The sequence below is a fragment of the Hypanus sabinus genome, chromosome 10 (genome assembly GCF_030144855.1).
Source record: "Hypanus sabinus isolate sHypSab1 chromosome 10, sHypSab1.hap1, whole genome shotgun sequence".
Lineage (NCBI taxonomy): Eukaryota > Metazoa > Chordata > Chondrichthyes > Myliobatiformes > Dasyatidae > Hypanus > Hypanus sabinus.
The window spans coordinates 63,520,600-63,541,434 of NC_082715.1; the positions used below are offsets into that span (position 1 = coordinate 63,520,600).

Consider the following 20,835-nt stretch of genomic DNA (forward strand, 5'->3'; position numbering starts at 1 on the left):
GGAAACTATTTCTCTCTTGAACTCTTTCAAAATTGCTCATAACTTTGAATGTTTTATTAAATATCTATTAAACCTTTTCTTTAGAGAGACTAATCCCAGCACTTTTCTCTGTAAATTGAAATTCCTATTCCCTAATACCATTCTAGTAAGTGTTCACTCAATCAGAATCTATTAGCAAAATTGGCAAGAATGTGAAAAGAGTTCTCAGTAAAGTATCAAGTTACTTGCAGGACTTTTTAATTGTCTTTACTGTATAGTAACTAGTTTGTTTGACGGTATTAGCAGTGACCCTGCAGTTAAGTTCATACTTTACGCTGTGTGGCTATCTACAGAGAACAGTGGGAATAGGAAAATAAGTTGAAAAGTAAAGAAAGAATTTAAGTAAAAGAAAGAAATTATAAAGTTTGTGTTAGTTACGTTTGTATAATGCTTTAAATGAGGTTTAAACTTATAGTGATGTGTTTTGCTTCATAGTCTTTTATTATTGAGTTTGAGGTTACTAGATTCTTTCTAAGATTTAAAAGATAATAAAAGTACTTGAGCATGCTTTATTTATTAATCCCATATAAATTTTAAAAATCAATTTTACAAGCAAGTAATTCCCAATTGTTCATTATTTAATAGACTGTACAGGAAATTACTAATTTTAGTTCTGCTTTACTTCCAGAGCATTGTAGCAAGGTAAAAACAGTGCAAAATTATTTTCATAAATTGTAACCAGCATGGTAATGTGGTTAAGAATGGAAGAAAAGTCATAATCATATCATCACAAAATTTCAGTATAATAATTGTGAAATTTATAATTTTGTTTCACTTGGATTTAATTTTATTTGTATGGCATATTGAGATCTTAATGTGTTGGTAATTGGATTAGGTACAATTACTTGCTGTAGGTCGTAGTGAAAGGCTGAGCACTGGATAGTGCAGCATTTTCAGGCCAAATATTTTTCCCTGTCAGAGTTATAAGGAATACATTTATGAAAGACAGTTATTTTTGTGTGTTTACTTTTATTGAGTAGCCAATTATTGGTGAAATTATAAGTAACTCTTGTTCAGTCTAAAGATTTATTACAGCTATTTTGGATTGGCAAGAAACATGAGAATGTTGAGATGTGGAATTAATATCGGATTATCATAAATGGGTGTACTGTGTTATGCTTAGTGCGGGTCATTGAGCTAAGAGGCCTGTGTTAGTGCTGCATTTCTCTACAATTTTACAGTCGAGATCTCTTGATTGTGTATTTCTGAACAGTTCATTAATTTACTTGCTTCTTGAATTGTTTTTCTTTTATCACATCTATTTGTTTGGGTCATGAATCTTAGCTCTCAAATTCAGCAACCCTGGAAGGAAAAGGTCAGTTAAAGTTTACTTCTGGACAATGGAGTCCTCACCACAACTGCACACAACTTGCCACAGCTAATGACACTGTGATTCGAGGCTGGGACACTAGGACTATGAGGTAAGTACAAAGTGACCCTCGGTTAATGCTCCATTGTCTTTGCTATAATGCATAATCTGGAAATAGTTGCTATTTTAAACTTATTAAAATGCACCCTGTGTAAAGACAATCTTTAGGCATCCTTTCTGTTGATCTATTTAGTAAATCAATTTCTTTTCATTAACTGGCATGTTCATAATTGATATTACTGTAACTGAGTGTTGTTTCTATACAGGTAGCCTTTAAACAGGTTGTTCTATATGTACAAATGTCTTACTCAGTTGGTAATGGGAAATCAGTTCATGCTATTTCATTGAGTCGCTTGTGCAACCCTGGTCCCAAAACTGTAACGTTATAATTTTTTGTCATGCCTCTGCAATCATTAAAATTCTGTTGGACACACATAAACAGATAGCAATTAATACTGTTTTCATAAAATCAAGCAGATTTTTGCAAATGTTGCAGATAAACATCTTCAAAGCAATTCTGACTTCACTGCGACACCTCATTGATCAGAAAGCTGCAGCAAATTTCCCTGCTAAGCTCTACTCATTGATTACTTGCATCAAAACAGTGATTAGACTTCAAAAATACTTAATCATCAGAAAAGATTTAAGAACATCTAAGGTTTTCATACAAATGCAGGTTCTTTATTTCAAAGGGAACTGTACTAGTTCTCACGCGTCAAATCCATTAATAAAGAACAAAAAGATTTTCCCAAGGAAACCTTGAGGAGGGATAGCAGCCAAAATTTGTTTTAGGGCCACATTCCCTTATTTAAATAATACTGAGTAACATTTAGCGGGGTTGGAAAAATATGCAATTTCTTATAAAAGCCACATTTCTAGAAAATTCTGTACATAAAGTATTACAAAATACACAGAAAATTGTATAAAATCTATTACTAATATATAATACCATTGAAAATATAATACGTGTAATGTTCAGTTATTTAATGGTGCACACTCGAATTCCTAAATTTGAAAATTATGTGAGGTCATTCTTCTAATCATCTAATACTTTAATTAATTTAAGATGTTATGGAGAATTGTATCTATTTTACCTTCATGGAATAGGTGTGGGCCAGTAGGCACCAAAGCCTGGTGTCCCCATTCGATAAATTCATGCCTAATCCCAAAAGCACAATTATCCCCTATTTTGGATAACAGTAACCTACCAATCTCAGATTTACATATTAATTATTGATGTGGCATCAATTTCCTTTTATGGGGGTGGTTTTTAAATTTCTAAGTCTATGTGCAGATGTCATTTCTGAAAATCCTCTAAGTTAGTGGTCACCAACCTTTTTAAGCCCAAGATCCCCTACCTCGATCTTAGTTAAAGGTGAGATTGACCCCAGATCGATTCATTATACGTATGTGCAGTGGGGCAGAAAAGACCAGAAGTAAAACCCCACAACCCAGAAGTAGAAATATGTATAAACACTCACCCTTTTTTGCACCGCGGACCAGTTTAATATTGACAACATTCTTGTAGACCGGCCGACGGGGGTGATGGTGTTAAACATGACTGGAATACAGCGATACTCGAAGCAGGTTCCTTATGTCCAGTCTATTCCGCAATTTAGTTTTCACGGCTCTCAGCACTTAGCTTCTGTCCTGCTTGCTCACGTTTTTTCCGCTGAAAAAACTCAACGCGTTTGTCTTTCAGCGCGGGGTGCTTGGACTCAGGGTATCGAAGCAGTTTTGAGGGCTTCATTGCCTCATTAGACAGCCTCCGGGCCCAAACTGCAGCCTCTCACCCGCCTGCCCGCCGCCAGACACCTTGGCCAGGTGCGGCTGGTCGTGGCTGGGGTGAGAGGATAAGGTAAGGGCCGGAGGTCCCCATACCGGGGCCACGAGGGTCACAGTCTGGAGAGAGCAACTGGGAGCGAGCACACACCCCCCCCCCCCCCCCACCACCGCCCCGTAGGATCTATCGGCCGACAAAAGTTTGTATCAATAGATCACAATGCGGTAACTGCTCTGCTACTTACGAAACCCTGGGCCCGAATTAGGTCATCTGGAAAAATTTTAGCACCAGGTTCCCCACGAACATTCAATGTGCTAAACAGGTTTAGAGTCAGTGCCCATCCGTTCGCGCTCCAGGCCAGTAGCGATGGCACTTCTCACCGGCTGCGCGAGGTGGCTGGTTACCCGAGGCCAACCAGTGATCCTTGGCATGAGTGTATCACTGTGTTTAGGCGACTGATGACCTCGCGTGCATTCAAGTTCAACAGTGGGCGTGAGGGAATGAGGAAAGATGCAGCTGACTCATATTGTTTCCTTGCGGCCCAGTGGTTGGGGACCACTTAATTACACTGTGTAGTGCGGGGGAGCTACATGCATGCACACTGGGCAGAAAGAACAGAACTAAAACCCTGCAACCCGGAAACAATCTCTCAACAGTATTTGTGTATTTTACTCTTGTTTTCGGGATCTACTGGGAAAGTCTCAAAGATCGACTGGTCGATTGCGATCGACGGGTTGGCAACCACTACTCTAAGTGTTTAGAGGTAGTTGGTTTTCACAAGCACTGTCGTAGGCAAGCAGCATCCATCATAGAAACCTCCACCATACAGGCCATGCTGACTTCTCGTTGTTGCCATCAGGAAGAGGTACATGAGCTTCAGGATCCACACCAACAGCTCCAGGGACAGTTTTTACCTCTGAACTATCAGGCTCTTAAACCAGAGGGGATAACTTCACTCACCCCAACACTGAACTGAACACAACCAATGGACTCACTTTCAAGGATTCGTCGTCTCATGTTCTCGATAATTACACACTTTGTTGTCTTTTGTACATCACTTTTTGTCCATTTTGTTGTGTGCAGTTTTTCATTGATTCTACTGTATTTCTTTCTATTGACAGTGTATGCCTGCAAGAAAATGAATCTCAATGTAGTACTTAGTGATATATGTACTTTGATAATAAATTTACTTTGAACTCTATCTGACCTATTTCTTTCCCCTGGATTTTAATCCTTGGAACCCAATTATCATTTTCATAATTCTATGTTGCACTTTCCTCCAAGGCAAATAGATACCATCCAAGGAATTATATTGATTATTTTTTAAAGAACATTCACTTTAATGGTTTTATAAATGTAGCAGGATTTACAAAAAAGAACAGTCCCCTATTTCCTGTGAGATTGACAATATCTACTAATTTTGGAATTTCTTTTAACCATGTACCTAGAGCTACGTGTAGGTGTATGTATGTGTGGTTCATGTATATGTATTTAGTTTATAACCATTTGGTACCTTTAATATTGAATAATATAATTCACAAAGGGTTGAGGTTTGTCGTCAGCAGCAGCAGGATCATAGAAGGTAGTCAATGTTGGTTGCAAGGACAACACCAATGATGTGACATCAATCTTGAAAGTGAACTTCATTGCCTTGGTGAGTCCATTCCAGACAGTCTCAAGTCTCAAATCTTGTATTCACTTTCAACAAAATAAATTTTCTTCCTGAAGTAAAGTCAGAATTATTGTTAAAAGAATGATGGGGAAGTTGCATTTTTCATTTCTACTTTTCAGTTGTCAGAACATGCATTATATGTTTCCATTAGTTAAAAGGAATAGTTAATTATTTAATAATAAGATTATAGATTATAGATTTCTGGAAGGAGCAGAAAAATAATGTTATCATACTTTTAAGAGTGATCACCAGAACAAATATAATCGGTTGGCAGTTTCTTCAAGGTCATAATCCTATGATTTTATAATGGTAATCATAATTTTGTCATTGTTACCAAAATTATCCAAATAAATTAAGATTTTTCAGTTTTAATTACATTTCTGTGGCATGAACTGCAACAAAGTGGCTGAGTGCTAGTTGTAAAGCAAACATTTCCTTAAAAAAGTGGGTCTCAATTTTCAAAGAGTCCTGCTGAAGGGTCTCAGTCTAAAATGTTGACTCTCAGTTAGTCCTGACGAAGGGTCTTGGCCTGAAACATCGACAGTGCTTCGTCCTATAGATACTGCCTGGCTTGTTGTGTTCCACTAGCATTTTGTGTGTGTTGACTGTACTTTTTTCTAGAGATGCAACCTGACCTGCTGAGTTCCTCTAGCATTTTGTGTGTGTTGCTTGGATTTCCAGCATTTGCAGATATTTTCTTCTTCTCAATTTGTTTAAATTTTAAAGTTCACATATTTCATCATGTTTTGGTGCATCTTTTGCATCTTTGAGTTTGGCTATGGAATGGAATTTAGGGTCAATAAAATTACCTTGGTCTGCATGTTAGTCCCCTGTGTGTTATTTGTAATTCCTTAAAATTTGAAATTTCTACTGTAGACGTCAATGCCAATCGAGGCATTGTTTTCATTTTCTCACGCTAATAAAAGCAGCGTATCTGTGGTTATTGTAAAAGGTTGCATGATGTTGAGATTAGTTTCAGCAAATAGCGCAGTCTGGACCCAAAGAATATGCTTTGACATTGGAACTGGTAATACATTGTAATACATTGTACTTGGGTACATTGGGCTAATGGTCACATTGCCATTTACAACCAAATTTGTCAACAGAAAATTCCATTTCCATAAGGAAACTTTACACATCATTTGATGCTTTTGTTGTGACCTAACCTTTGGGATTAAAAATTAAGAATTTGGGATTTTTAAGCTCAAACAGGGGGATAAACAACTTTTGTCTAAGTTTTCCACTTTAAGTAAAACAATGCTGTGAATGCTATATTCAAGCTTTGAAAAATGTATTGATCCTCAAATATAAAGTTTAATGAATTGCAGTATATTCAATATACTCAACATAGTTCAATTTAAATTTGACAGTAATTAACAACATTTAAAAAGAAAAAATTATGTACAAAGAAAATTGTAAATCCAGTAAACTGGTCACTCTCTTTAAATATTTAAATCATCCTGAACCTCTCCACAGCAATTTCATTTTTCAAAGTTAAAGACACTTTAGCACAGGCATTGTAACCTGACCAGCTTTGATAGACTGACACAGGGTGTAATAGAGAATTCAAATGTTCTTTGGTTATGAATTTGGTAATGTGGAGAGATAATCCTGTTGCTATGGAGACTGCTTTGAGCAGGTACCTTAAAGAAGCAGTTTTATCCCTGTAGTATAAATACACATGTTCATCATTCCAGCTGTCTAAAGGCTGCTTTATTTCAGTTAATGTTCATGCAATGGAAAGATGGCTTGAATTGAAGTGCACCATCGATGGAGTCTTAGATAAAATAAATTCAGCCTGACTTGTCAACAGCTCAAATTTCAGAGTGATAACATGCCTTTGTAATCCTGTATCTTAGAAAATATATGGATTTGGGGATTGTAATGCCAAAATAAAAAAGAAAATTTCATCAGTTTAATTTCTGACTTTCCCTCCATTAATACCATAAGTACATGAATATCTTACTCTCTGAGTTTAGCAAGGTAGTTGACGTCAAACTCAGCACATTGGACAGCTACATGTACACACACCCACACACATATGTGTGCTGGTATACAGACGAAACTTCCTAAACTAAGTTGCACTCCTGACTGATACAGTTGCAAGAACTTTTCATATCTTTATTGAACATATTGTTTAGGCATTCACAGGCCAGGCTGGGAAAAAAAATGTGAACCCTTGTATTTAATAACTGGTAGAACATTCTTTAGCAGCAATAACCTCCACCAAACATTTCCTGCAGCTGATGATCAGACTTGCACAACGGCGAGGAGGAATTTTAGACCATTCCTCCATACAAAACTGTTTCATTTCATCAATATTTCTGGGATACCTTGCATGAACAGCCCTCTTCAGGTCATGCCACAGCATCTCAATTGGGTTAAGGTTTGTACTTTCATTTGGCTATCCTAAAGCACAAATTTTCTTCTTTTTAAATCATTCTGTTGTTGATTTGCTCTTGTGTTTTGGATTATTGTCTTTTTGCATCATTCAACTTCTATTCAGCTGCAGGTGATGGACTGCTACACAGACATTTTCCTGTAAAATGTCTTGATACAATTTTGAATTCATTGTTCCCTCAATGATGGCAAGCTGTCCTGGCCCTGAGGCAGTAAAGCAGCCCCAAACCATGATGCTCTTTCCACCATGCTTCACTGTTAGGATGAGGTTTTGTGTTGGTGTGCAATGCCCTTTTGGCCTCCAAACATAGTAGTGTGCATTTTTTCGCCTAAAAGTTCAACTTTTGTCTCATCTGTCCACAGAACATTGTCGTAGAAGTGCTGTGGAACATCTTTTGCAAACTGAAGATGTGCAGCAGTGTTTCTTTTGGAGAGCAGTGGTTTCCTTCATAGGTGTCCTTCCATGAACACCATTCTTGTTCAGTGTTTTTCTTATAGTGGACACAGAGACCTTAGGAAGTTCTGAAGAGCTTTGTTACTTTTGGGTTCATTTTCACCTCCAGTATTGCACATTGTGCTCTTGGTATAATCTTTGCAGGACATTCACTCCTAGGGAGAATAGGAACAGTACCAAATTTCCTCCATTTGTAGACAATTTCTCTTACTGTGGACTGATGAACACTCAGGTCTTTAGAAATGCTTTTGTAGCCTTTTCCAGCTTCATGCATCTCTACAATTCTTCTTCTAAGGTCCTATGAAAGTTGTTTTGATCAAGGCATGGTGTTCATGAATAGATTTTTCTTGAAAAGCGCAGGCTCTGTCAGTCACCTGCTTTGTGTGTCTTTTTTATAGAGCTAGGCACCTCTGCAACCCACACCTCCAATCTCATCTCATTGACTCACTTGACTCCAAATAGCTTTTGTAGAAGGCATTACCCCAGAGGTTCACAGACTTCTTTGAAGCAAGACTGTGATCGTTTAAATGGTGTACGTATTATTGATGAGAAGTACAATCGTTCATTCGTTATTAGTTTAGGCAGATTGTGTTTGCCTATTATTGCGACTTGGATGAAGATCAGACCACATTTTATGAGTGTAACGCTCTGGTTCTGTCAACTGCAGAAGGACACCCACCGGCCTCGCCAAACGTGGGAGATTGAAGTGCAAGCCCCCCAAATCCCCCTGTTTTGTGTGAGTGCTGCGTGATTCGTAACCCTGTTACAAATCAGTAGCACAAAATAACAGGTAGGACACCACATACAGTTAAAAGATTTAGCTGTATAATTCTTAATTTGTCTAAAGGGGTAGTAAAGAAAATGCAAAAAATAAAGAAAAGGGCTCATTTTAAATGTAACAGTCTAATGTGCACAAGTTGGAGCTCACGGTTTCCCCTTCACCGATCCTCCTTCGATCTCCCCGGGCTCCATCACATCACAGCCCCACTCCGGGTCGACTTCTCTGACCTCTTCTCTCTGGCGTCTTCTCTCTTCTCCTCTCTCAAAAGCCCTAAACTCGATATTGCTATATTTCTACACTATTCTTGGTTGGTGCGACTGTAACAAAACCCAATTTCCCTCGGGATCTGTCTGTCTGTCTGTCTAGTGTCCCTCACCAGAGAAACCTCCACTGAATCTGTTCATCCCAAATGGATGGCACATGTTTCTCCTATCTCTTATCTTCAACAGTAACCCAAACAAGCAGCTTACAGAGAGAGCAGAAAAGCATAACAAAGAAAAAATATGAACCATGTGAACCAGGGCATTACTTGAGTAATCAATGTAGAAGACCAGGTAATTGCGAAGGTTTTTCTTGCAACTATATAAGGAATATCAGTTAAGTATAAAGCTAGATTTCCCTACCCTGACTGCCCCATCACTCTTTGTTGCCATTCCCAGATGGTGATGTCAGGGTGGTAGTCAAGTCAGACCTCAGTTTGGCTTATGGAGAGAGAGAAGGTATTTTCAGGCCATCCTCTCCCTTTATTTGGTTTTTACCCCATCTAAGAGACTTGACTAGTGACACAATGATCTTGCCAAACTACTATCTAAAGGAGGAGTTATACTCCAAGTGTGACAGGGAAAGTTGGCTTCAGATCTTTCATCTGGGCTTGGCACTAGTGCATATCTGAATAAAGATAATTAACAAGTCAGATTGTGGTTAGTTCATTCCCTTTTTAGATTTTTGTCTATCATAACTTTGTGAGGCCAGTATTACAATAAAGCTGGCATCTAGAATTTACTCCATTTTATGCCTGGACAATATATCTACAACAATCAAGGCTCAATGTTGTCAAAGCTGAAAGGACTTAATTGGTTTTTGACAATGATCTTAGGCTCAGTATCCACCAATATGTACCTTTGCGTTGTGGCTGCAGTACATGCAGAAAACCAAGATTACTTTGGCTGAAGCTTTCTCCCTGGAGACATCTAGAGTTGAGATGAACTGGAGTGTGAATGTTGTGAGAACAACATTATGCAAATATCCTTCCAATTAATATGCAACTGAAATTGGATATAACTTATTGTTCTTCCATTGGTGTAAAGTCAGTAGCAGAATTCATTACCTAATCTCTTTATGAAACATCTATCATCCTGGAGTTGTTCAGGTGCAAGAGAAAGGCTATCATCATCATCACAGCAATAAATACAGTCCTGTCAGTGTCAATTGCTCCCTGAGAATAAATAAAAAGTGCTAACTACTTAATTAATAATTTGTGTGATTTTTATTTAAAGGATGAATATTGCATAGGGATTTAGGAGAACATTTTGCTCTTCTCCAAAATTACCATCAGTTGTATTGCATCCTGGTGAGAAGATTGGATCTCATTCAAATGATTTCAGCAGTAACAATGTATCAATATTTGATAAACAAATGAATTGGGGGGTAATCCTCAGGGTTGTCTGTGGTAACATATATCTGCTTTGACAATAAATTTACTTTGAATTTTCCTACATCAGTGTTTAGAGAAAATATTGAAGTAAAATCGTAGAAACGGGATTTACATACATTTGGAAAAGCAAATTAGGGAACATCAGCATTGCTTTGTGTATGGGTGGCCCTGACTCTCAAATCTGGTTGAGTTTTTTTGAGGAGATGGGAACGCTGATTGACTGAGGTTATGCAGTGGATGTTGCCTACTTGGACTTTAGCATAGTATTTGATAAGGTTCCTTATGGTAGTCTGGTGCAGAATAAGTAGCAAGTGTCTGCCACCCATTTGCAGCCTCTTGGAATCTTGCATGTTAACAGAGAGGTAAGGGTCTTGTTTGGCTGTAGTTTGTTGTTGTTGTTGTCTTTGTGTGTTCTCTGAATATGGTGGCCATGCTATGATGGCGTCAGAATGTCTGGCAACACTTGCGGGCTGCCCCCAGCACATCCTTAGGCTGTGTTGGTTGTTACTGCAAATGACACATTTCACTCTTAGAGCAATTTTTTGGGGTTAGCACATACTGTATGTAGCAAATAACCAACTGATTTCAGACACTAGCCATCAAATTCAAATATGAATTGTGGATTAAATCTAAAATGCAGCTCTGAACAATGGGTTCCTAAGATCCATGAACCAAATTAAAATTGAAAGAATAGAAAGTTGCTGATTTGAATTTCTTACTTGTATGAATTTTGGTATCTGTAATATAGGCACAAACAGGGAGGTGTGATGATGGGAAGATCCAGGCATTTGAAACTATTACATACAGTTCAAAGGAAGCATTGCAAATATGGAATTGTCCTTTGATCTTTAGCATGTACAATATTGTGTAGTGTTGGGCTGAACAGATCTCTTGCTTTAAAAGGGGGTCCCTCTCTCTCCCCCTCTCTCCTCCAGAAACTAAATAGGTCTGTTGAGTAAGTTTGCAGGACACCATGAAAGTTGGTGGAGTTGTAGAAAACAAGGAATGGTGTTAAATGGTACAGCAGGGATTATTTGAAAAATTTGGGCAGATGGAATTTCATCTGGACAAGTATGAAGCATTACATTTTGGGAGATCAAATATATGAGGAAAATGCACTATACATGGCAGGACTCTTTGAAGCTTTCATATACAGAGGGATCTCGGTGATTGTACGTGGTGACCACAAGGTGAATAGATTTGTTTATACTAAGAGAATCAAGACCAATGGGGTTAGTACAGGAAAGCTGTACTAAGTAAAAAGATCAACCATGATCTGATTCAATGGTAGGGCAGGCACAATAGTTTCAGTGGCTTATTGCTATTATGTCTTTAAGTGCTTATGAGTGCCCTCCAGGCTACAAATGATCTGACTTATGGAACTCTGACTTTATATAAATTCTCCCATATATTTTAATGCATTTTAAGCTAATAATAATAATAATATGCTTCATGATTTTCATAAATGACTGGATGCAGGATATTTTCCATTAGTTTAATTATGGGTAGTGTTAAGGTGATTATACAATGAAATGGCAGAATTCTCTCAAGTATATGCAGAGCAATACAATATAGTAGCTATAGAAAGCAGATATTTCTGAATGGGAATAAATCAAATTATAAACAGTCCTCAGGAAGTGAATCATAATGTAACCTGAGTACTGGCTGTATTCTTTATAAAATTACTATAAAGGATGCAGACTCAGTTGACACTTTTAAATGCCAGCTCAAAATTTATTTATTTAACCTTGCTTTTAACTAACATTTTTATCTTTTATTTCCATGATTCCACTTTATCTCATTGTAAAGCAATTTCTACATCATCTGGATGAAAAGTGTTCTAGAAATAACATCATTATGATTATTATTATTACTTACGAAAAACATGGAGTTGATTCATTTCAAACTTGAGCACCAAAAGAAAGATGGGACAATGTGCGCTGGTGCCCAAGGTCTTCCACAAGATCTGGATAAACTGCCACGTTTCCAGGGTGTCCAAATACAGATTTCCATCGTAAAATTAATGAATATCAGGATGCACATTTCTTAACCACAAGCTTATCCTTAGCTAGGCTTTTCAGAGACATGATTTTGATAAAGAAAAATTCCCGTGAAGGATAATTTGGAAAATTCCATCTCACAAAACATTTTCATTATCTATATCAGAGAAAAAAACAGTCATTTTGCACATATCTATCTGGAAGTGTTCAAGCAACACACACGAAATGCTGGTGGAACACAGCAGACCAGGCAGCATCTACAGGAAGAAGTACAGTCTTTTCAGTTAGTCCTGACAAAGGGTTTCAGCCCAAAACATGGACTGTACTTCTTCCTGTAGATGTTGCCTGGTCTGCCACGTTCCACCAGCATTTTGTGTGTGTTGCTTGAATTTCCAGCATCTGCAGTATTCCTTGTGTTTGCATCTGAAAAGTGTTGTTTAGATTTGCATGGTTATGACGTGCTTTGAACAATTCTTCCTTACTGCCTCTGAAGGTTATTATTTATCCAGAAAAAGACAAAGTAAGTGTATATTCAGTGTGCTAGTTCAGAAGTGAACTACTTTATTTTTTCTTTCTACAGTCAAGTCTACTGTGTGGAAAATGCCCATGGCCAGTTGGTGCGAGACCTTGACTTCAATCCTAACAAGCAGTACTACTTAGCAAGCTGTGGTGATGATTGTAAAGTGAAATTTTGGGATATCAGAAATGTCCAGGAGCCAGTCAAGGCTTTAGAAGAACACTCCCACTGGTAAACAAACAATTTTATTTTTCTCAGACTGTGCTTCAGGCTCAATTAGTTCATTCATTTCTTGAGGCATATAATTAGCAGTGTTTCTTGATCTATCTTCTCAGAGCTGTGCCTAAATAGTTTAGAATGCGAGGAGCTGATTTTTTTCTTCTTTAGCAGGATTTGACATTTTCTCACTGAAATTGCATGTCTACTATTATGGAGACTAGTCTCTTTTAATGCTTTCTTACCACCTAAGAGGCAATGACATGACTATAACTCAATTTTCCCCCTATAATGTCCTCAATAATCTCCCCACATCATCATCAACTACCCTCTTTCCCCCAGTCACAATTTTAACCATCCATTTATGTAGGTTAATAGACAGGGGCCAACTTTCTACCAAGCTACCTCTCTTAGGGGTGTGGGAGGAGACCCCCGTAGTCATGGAAAATGTGTACCACTACACTGAAGGCTGGAAAGAGACGGCGGTTTTACTGAGCTCGCTACAGCGCTATGGAAAGAGACGGCGGTTTCACTGAGCTCGCTACAGCGCTATGGAAAGAGACGGCGGTTTCACTGAGCTCGCTACAGCGCTATGGAAAGAGACGGCGGTTTCACTGAGCTCGCTACAGCGCTATGGAAAGAGATGGCGGTTTCACTGAGCTCGCTACAGTGCTATGGAAAGACGGAGGTTTCACTGAGCTCGCTACAGTGCTATGTGGGCATGAAGTTGGGTTGTCTTGTTACTATCATATCTTTGGATTTTTTTTCTGATAATATGTTAACATTAGTTTGTTTCTGATCTGATTGGCTTATCAAATTATAAAACTGGTCACTTTTAGTTCACGTACTCTGGCAAATGCAGGATGGTATTGTGCTCGTGCTGTGGCTGAAGAGTTACAATTTCCATTAGACACTTGTTCTGCTATTCGGCATCCAAAGTGAGCTTATTCCTGTTGGGCAGTATACACCAGAAGATCAACACTCCAGGTTTGCTCTTTAAGTACAAGTCAGTGATAACACAGCATCTCAGAGTTAACAAGGACAACTGACAACTGAGCTTGAGATAACAGTTACAACTTTTGTCTAGTAATTTCTGATGGAGAGAGAGAGAGAGAGAGAGAGTGTGTGTGTGTGTGTGTGTGTATCCTTGCTCCTGGTTGTCCCTGCATATTAGATAAGGATACACTCAGACTAAACTGCAGTGTTCTTTTTGCCATTGAACAGTCTGTCAGTTCTCAGAGTGGGAAACCACGTTGTAAACAACATAACTTTCAGAAAAATTACTTTTTTAACCAAAGTGTATTTTATTGTTCATAATACTTAAAAACATACAAATCATATAATGCATTGTAACTGAAAACTTGGATGGGTGGGTTAGTAAGTTTGCAGAGGATACAAAGATTGGCTGCATTGCAGATAGTGTAGCAGATTTCCAAAGGATACAGCAGGATATAGATCAATTTCAATATGGGTGGAGAAGTGGCAAAGGGGTTTAATCTGGATAAGTTTGAGGTGGGACACGGCAAGGTTGTTAACAGTGTTGTGCAGAGGGATCTTGAGGTCCAAGTCCATTGTTCCCTGAAGTTGGTCGGGTAGTAAAAGAAAGTGTGCTTGCCTTTATTAGTTAAGGCATTGAGTTTAAGAGTTGGGAAGTCATGTCGTAGTTTTATAAAACTCTGGTTAGGCTGCCTTTTCAGTACTGCATTCAATGTTTGTCACTCTTTTCTAGGAAGGGGGCGAAGAGATTACGGAAGAAGTTTGGTTAGGGCGCATGTGTTTGAGGAGAGGTTGGGCAGACATGGGTTGTTTGAAGGGAGACTTGATAGAAGTTGATAAGGTTATGAGGTGCATTGGTAGAGCAGACAGCCAGTATCTTTTTCCCAGATTTGAAATGTCTAATACCAAAGGTCATGCATTTAAAGGGAGATGACATAAGTTCAAAGGAAATTTGCGGGTCAAATATTTTATGCAGCGTGATTGGGCCTAGAACGTGCTGTCAGTGATGTTAGTAGTGGCAAGTACTATAGAGGCATTTAAGTCATTCTTTGATAGGCATGTGAATTTGCAGAGAATGGAGTGATACAGACTCTTGTAATCAGAAGAGACTGTTTAGACTTTTAGTTTAATTAATTTGGCACATCCTCTTCTGAAGGGGTTGTTCTTGTGCTGTACTGCTCTGTGTTCAAAGGCCCAGATACTGGCACTGGAAAGTAACTTTTGCAGAATGAAATTCAGAGAGAAGTAGCCGGTTATATTTTCCTGAGATTGATTCTCTGCTTCTATCCCATCAGAATTACTTATTTGTTTTCTAACTTGGATGTTTGATGTGAAACTTGAAAAATATATCTTAAATGTTTTTGGAAGGCTAATAATTCTGGCACATTATTTTCACACTTTGAACTTGACTGAATATACCAGTTGCTCTAAAGGTCCAGTGATCCAGTATTCATTACCACACAATGTTCAAAGCAGCCAGAGTGTTTGGATGGGTAATTTGCAGATCTCCATGTACATTTATGTACAAAATGTACTACAACCTTTGGCTCCATGATTTTTCAAAATAAGAGTAAATGTAGAAACTAGATGAGGAAATTATTTTGGCGGAAGTCAAAGTGGGAGTGGAGGGTGGAAGAAAGTCGTGGAGTAAGAGATCACGATGTAGTATCAGGATTACAGTAGGGTTAGGAGATGCAAAATTTTGTATTCGATACCAGCAAGAAGGCCAGAATGACCAAGCAAAAGACTGGGGATTGAATGGAGGCAGATGAAAAGATTGATGTCACAGTGAAACTGATTTTCTCTGTGTATGTGCATAGGACGGCACAGTAACATAGTAGTTAGCACAATGCTTTGCGGTACAGGCAACCCAGATTCAATTCCCACCATTGCCTTCTCCCCATGACAGTGCTGGTTTCCTCCAGGTGCTCCAGTTTCCTCCCACAGATCAAAGGCCTACCGGTTGCTCGGTTAATTGGTCATTGTAAATTCTCCTGTGATTAGGTTACCAGTTAATTGGGGGATTACCGGGCGGCATGGCCTGAGGACCGGAAGGATCTATTCTGCACTGTATCTCAATCAATAAATAAAATGATTGCTTGGGGAAGCTCTCACCGACCCGTGGAAATGCTCTGTACATTCCCCAATGATGTCAGTTTTCTCATGAAAATTGGATCATTCAATGCAAAGATTATATATACTGTGATTCAAAGCACAATAATTGATTTTCCTTTGGGTATTCATTAAACTACATGAGCAGTTAATAAATTCAAAGTTTTTAAATTATATGAAACAATGCAATGAGTTAACTCAGATACAGAACACTTCTGTAACTTAAAGACAAATTGGTGGTAAAACATCATTTTTGTGTGAGAAATGAGTATTACAGTAGTAGCTGACTTTTGTACTTTGCTTTCAAGCTTGAGTTGCATCACTATTGTGCTCTCCTTACCAAATCTTGTTTTCTTTATTGGATTGTGTTTATTTAACATTTACTTTGTTATTAACTACAGAGTTTTTGTACTGAAGATTAATACAGATATCAGTCTTTCTCCTTTTATTTTCTCCAATAAGCTTTAATTTTCAATAATACAATTTGTACTGGACATTTTTAAAAAAAATACAGCCTGCAGGTAATACAATCCAGCACAGGTAGTGAAGGTGCCAAACTGTATTTCCCTCCCCTGTTGCTTCATATTCCTCACTAACCAAATCAATGATTTCAGCGGTCATTTTTAAATGCCATACAGCAGATCTGTGGATTGCTGCCATCCTAACTCATATAATCTGTCCAGCTGGCCTCAAACTTTCTGAACCGACCTGGAATTTAGCATGGAGAGTGGCTTTGCAGATTTTCCAAAGGGTCCCACTGCTTAATTAGTCTGTGACGTGCTGATCTGATGGACAGGAAGACTAAAGGTGAATTTAGAGCAAGCCATAATGTTAATGGTTAGGTAAACCTGTGAATAACTAATTTCTTAGCCATAATATCCAACCTTTGTCAAAATAATTAATCAATCAGCAGTAGAGGCAAGTATATAGCTACATTTATTTTTATCTCTTTTTATGTATTTAGAGTATTCAGCAAAATTGTTCTCTATGATTACTACAAAAATATTTCTTTCCTTCTGTGTGCAGGATCTGGAGTGTCCGATACAATCATTCACACGATCAGTTAGTGTTGACTGCCAGCAGTGACAGCAGAGTCATTCTTTCCAACATGGTGTCTATTTCGTCAGAGCCCTTCGGCCACTTGATGGATGATGATGACTTAAGTGACCAAGAGGAGAACCAGCATGAAGAGAAGTATGTCAATGGTCACATGATTATATCCTTTGAAAGACTGTCTTTTAAAAAGTGTATGAGAAGTTCTATAGCAGTATCAACAACTAATGAATATGAATAGTCTTGTAATATTTTGGTAATTTTCTGGCCATAGAATAGAGAAGGAACCCCTGAAGAAACCTCCCCCATTCTCACAAAGTGTGGTTCATGCTTTGGGAGAAGCAAGAATGGTTACTGCCTTGCCTGTGTTACCCAAACCACAAGATCCAAAATGAAAATTCCATCAATTATCACTGATCTTAATTCTACTCATCATCTGCAAGTACCTTTCAATATGAGTTTGTGGGAATAGAAAATGTGGTTTTAAAAATAAAACTGTAAATTTTAGATGAATTTGAAATGTTCAAATCAATTTAGATTTTATATAAGACTGTACATGTGGCGCCTAGCCAAAAATCAAGTGGAAAAGTTAAGCTAATAAACTTGTAGCCCTTCCTCTGTTGCTATTATCATGAGACTTCGTGCCAGTGCAGAGCAACTTATCATCAATAAGTTGATAAAACCTACAATTAATTTCATCCGCAAATTTCTTTCAATTAACCATTGTCCTTTGAAACAGGTCAGTCACAAATACCTAAGACAAATTGAACTTGTGCTTTATTGCAGCAACTAAATCATACTAATCAGCTTTAGATAGATAAGATAGCACAGTCAAGAAATGTTGAGTTCATAGAACAAGGTCCTTCCATTTTAGGACTGGCATTGGATTTGAGATTGGTTCTTTCTGTTTCTGGAACCAGTTCCTCAGGGTTGTGAAGATTACTGCAAAAGACTAATGTTTTATATAAAGTGTTCTGTCGTCTCTTTTCATTCTTTATCAGAATGTTAACAGCCAGATAAGATGCTTCTGCATCTTGGATTAATTTATAAATTAGCCATTTCTCTATTTCCTGTTCACTGTGCCTTTGCACATGGAGAACAAAAAATAGAGCAGAACTGTGCAGGAACAGGCCTTTTGACCTTCAATGTGTGGGCCAAACATGATGCTGAATTAAACTAATCTCTTGTGCCTGTACATGAATCATATCCTTCCATTTGCTGCATATTCATGTGTCTAACGGTCTTGTAAATGCCACTGACAAATCTGTATTCACCACTACTTTTGACAGCTGATTCCAGGCACCTACTATTCTCTGCATTTTTATAAAACAAAATACCTCATGCATCTGTCTTAAACTCCACCCCCCACCTTGAATGGATGTCCTCTAGCGCTCAACATTTCTACAGTGGAAAGAAGTTTCTGACAGTCTACTATACTGTCCATAATTTTATAATCTTTAAAAGGTCCTTCCTTAGCTCGAAGTTTGTGCATCCTCTCCTTCCAGCTCAAAGCATCTAACCAAGTAGCATTCTGGTGAACCTCTCTGCACCATTTCCAAAGCCTCCACATCAAGTATGGACTAACCAAAATCTTATCTTGCTGCAATATGACTTCAGATAGGAGAGAGCTCCCCTGTGGCCATCCACCTCAGTAATCGTTATCTCGTTTTGGATGCATTGGGGGGTGGCGGGTGGGGGGTGACCTGACAGAGGACGACCACGGTGATTGGTTCTCTGGCACTGAGCCTGATTTCCTGGTGCAGAAGGGAGAGAAGAAGATGAGGATTGTGGTAGTCATAGGGGATTCTGTAGTGAGTGGAACAGACAACAGGTTCTGTCAGCCTAATAGAGATATCTGCATGGTGTGTTGCCTCCCAGGTGCCAGGGTGAGAGAAGTCTTGGATCGGGTGCAGAGTATTCTGAATGGAGAGGGTGAACAGCCAGAAGTTTTGGTACACATTGGTACTAATGACATAGGTAGAAAAAGGGAGGAGGTCCAGAAGAGAGAGTTCAGTGAGTTGGGTAGTAAGTGAAAAGCAGGACCTCCAGGGTAGTAATCTCAGGATTGCTGCCTATGCCACATGCTAACGAGCGCAAGAGTCGCATGATCAGACATATTATTGTGTGGCTGAGAGACTGGTGTAGAGGGCAGGGCTTCCTGGATCATTGGGGCCTCTTTTGGGGTAAGTACAATATATACAAAAAGGACAGGTTACACCTGAACCCAAAGGAGTCCAATATCCTAGCAAGCAGGTTTAATAGAGCTGTTAGGGAGGGTTCAAACTAATTTGGCAGGGGGATGGGAACTGGAGTGATAGGACTGAGGAAGGGGAAAACAGAAATAAATCGAAGATAGCGTGCAACAGAGATGATAGGGACAGGCAGGAGATGAGGCATAATCACAGCCAGTGGGATGATTTACAACAGAAAGCAACAAATACTGGACTGGAAATGTTATATTTGAATGCCGGCAGCATAAAAAATAAAATGGACGATCTTGAAATTCAGCTACAGATTGGCAGGTACGACATTGTGGCCATCTCTGAAACTGGGCTAAAGGCTGGCTGCTATTGGGAGGTGAACGTCAAAGAATATATGGTGTATCAGAAAGATAGGTTAGTAGGCAAAGGCGTGCTGTGGCCCCGATTATAGGAAATAATATGAAATCATTAGAGAGGGATGATTGGTAGATGCAGAATCTCTACGGATTGAGTTAAGAAATGGCAAGCGTAAAAGGATCCTAATGACTGTTGTCTACAGGCTCCAAACAGCAGCCAGGATGTGGATTACGAGTTACAGCAGGGGATAGAAAAGGCATGTCAGAAGGGCAATGTCATTGAGGATTTTAACATGAAAGTGGATTGGGAAAACCAGGCCACTACTGGATCTCAAGAGAGAGAATTGTAGAATGTCTAAGGGATGGCTTTTTAGAACAGCTTGTTGTTGAGCCCACTAGGGGATCAGCTGTGCTGGATTGGGTGTTGTGCAATGATCCAGAGGTGATAAGAGAGCTTAAGGTTAAGGAACCCTTAGAGAACAGTGATCACAATATGATCGAGTTCACTTTGAAATGTGAGAAGGAGAAACTAAATTCCAATGTCTGTATATCGATGGAATAAAGGAAATTACAATGGCATGAGAGGGGAACTGGCCAAAGTTGACTGGAAGGGACACCAGCAGGAAGGACAGCAGAGCAGCAATGGCTGTAGTTTCTGCGAAAAATGAGGGAAGTACAAGACAAGATATTCCAAATAAGAAGAAATATTGAATGGAAGAAGGACACTACTATGGCTGACAAGTGAAGTCAGAGCCAAGGTAAAAGCAAAAGAGAGGGCATACAAGGAAGCCAAAGCTAGTGGGAAGATAGGGGATTGGGAAGCTTTTAAAAACTTGCAGAAGGAAACCAAGAAGGTCTTTAGGAAGGAAAAGATCAATTATGGAAGGAAGCTGGTGACTAATAACAAAGAAGATACTAAAAGCTTTTAAAGTATATAAAGGATAAAAGAGAGTTGAGGGTAGATTTGGGACTACTAGAAAATGATGCTGGAGATATTGTAAGGAGAGACGCAGAGATGGCAGAGGAACTGAATGAGTATTTTGCATCAGTTTTCATAGTGGAAGACATCTTCAGTATACTGGACATTCAAGAATGTCGGGTAAGTAAAGTAGAAACATGGAAACAAAGTAGGTGCAGAGACTGGGAAGATGCTCAGGAAATTTCTTTGTACTGTTTCAACCTTATTTTCATCACTTTTGTAGGCAGGTGACCAAAACTGCACACAGTATTCC

At 38.7% G+C, this 20,835-nt stretch overlaps 1 protein-coding gene across 2 annotated transcripts in view; it reads left to right on the forward strand.

Moving 5' to 3' along the window:
- eipr1 (EARP complex and GARP complex interacting protein 1) overlaps positions 1 to 20,835 on the forward strand; it is a 96,203-nt gene that overhangs the window by 70,481 nt on the left and 4,887 nt on the right. For both annotated transcript variants that reach the window (XM_059981992.1, XM_059981993.1), the window contains 3 exons: positions 1,324 to 1,460; positions 12,733 to 12,900; positions 17,020 to 17,187. In XM_059981992.1, the coding sequence (XP_059837975.1) occupies positions 1,324 to 1,460; positions 12,733 to 12,900; positions 17,020 to 17,187 (473 nt within the window). The remainder of the gene's footprint in view (positions 1 to 1,323; positions 1,461 to 12,732; positions 12,901 to 17,019; positions 17,188 to 20,835) is intronic.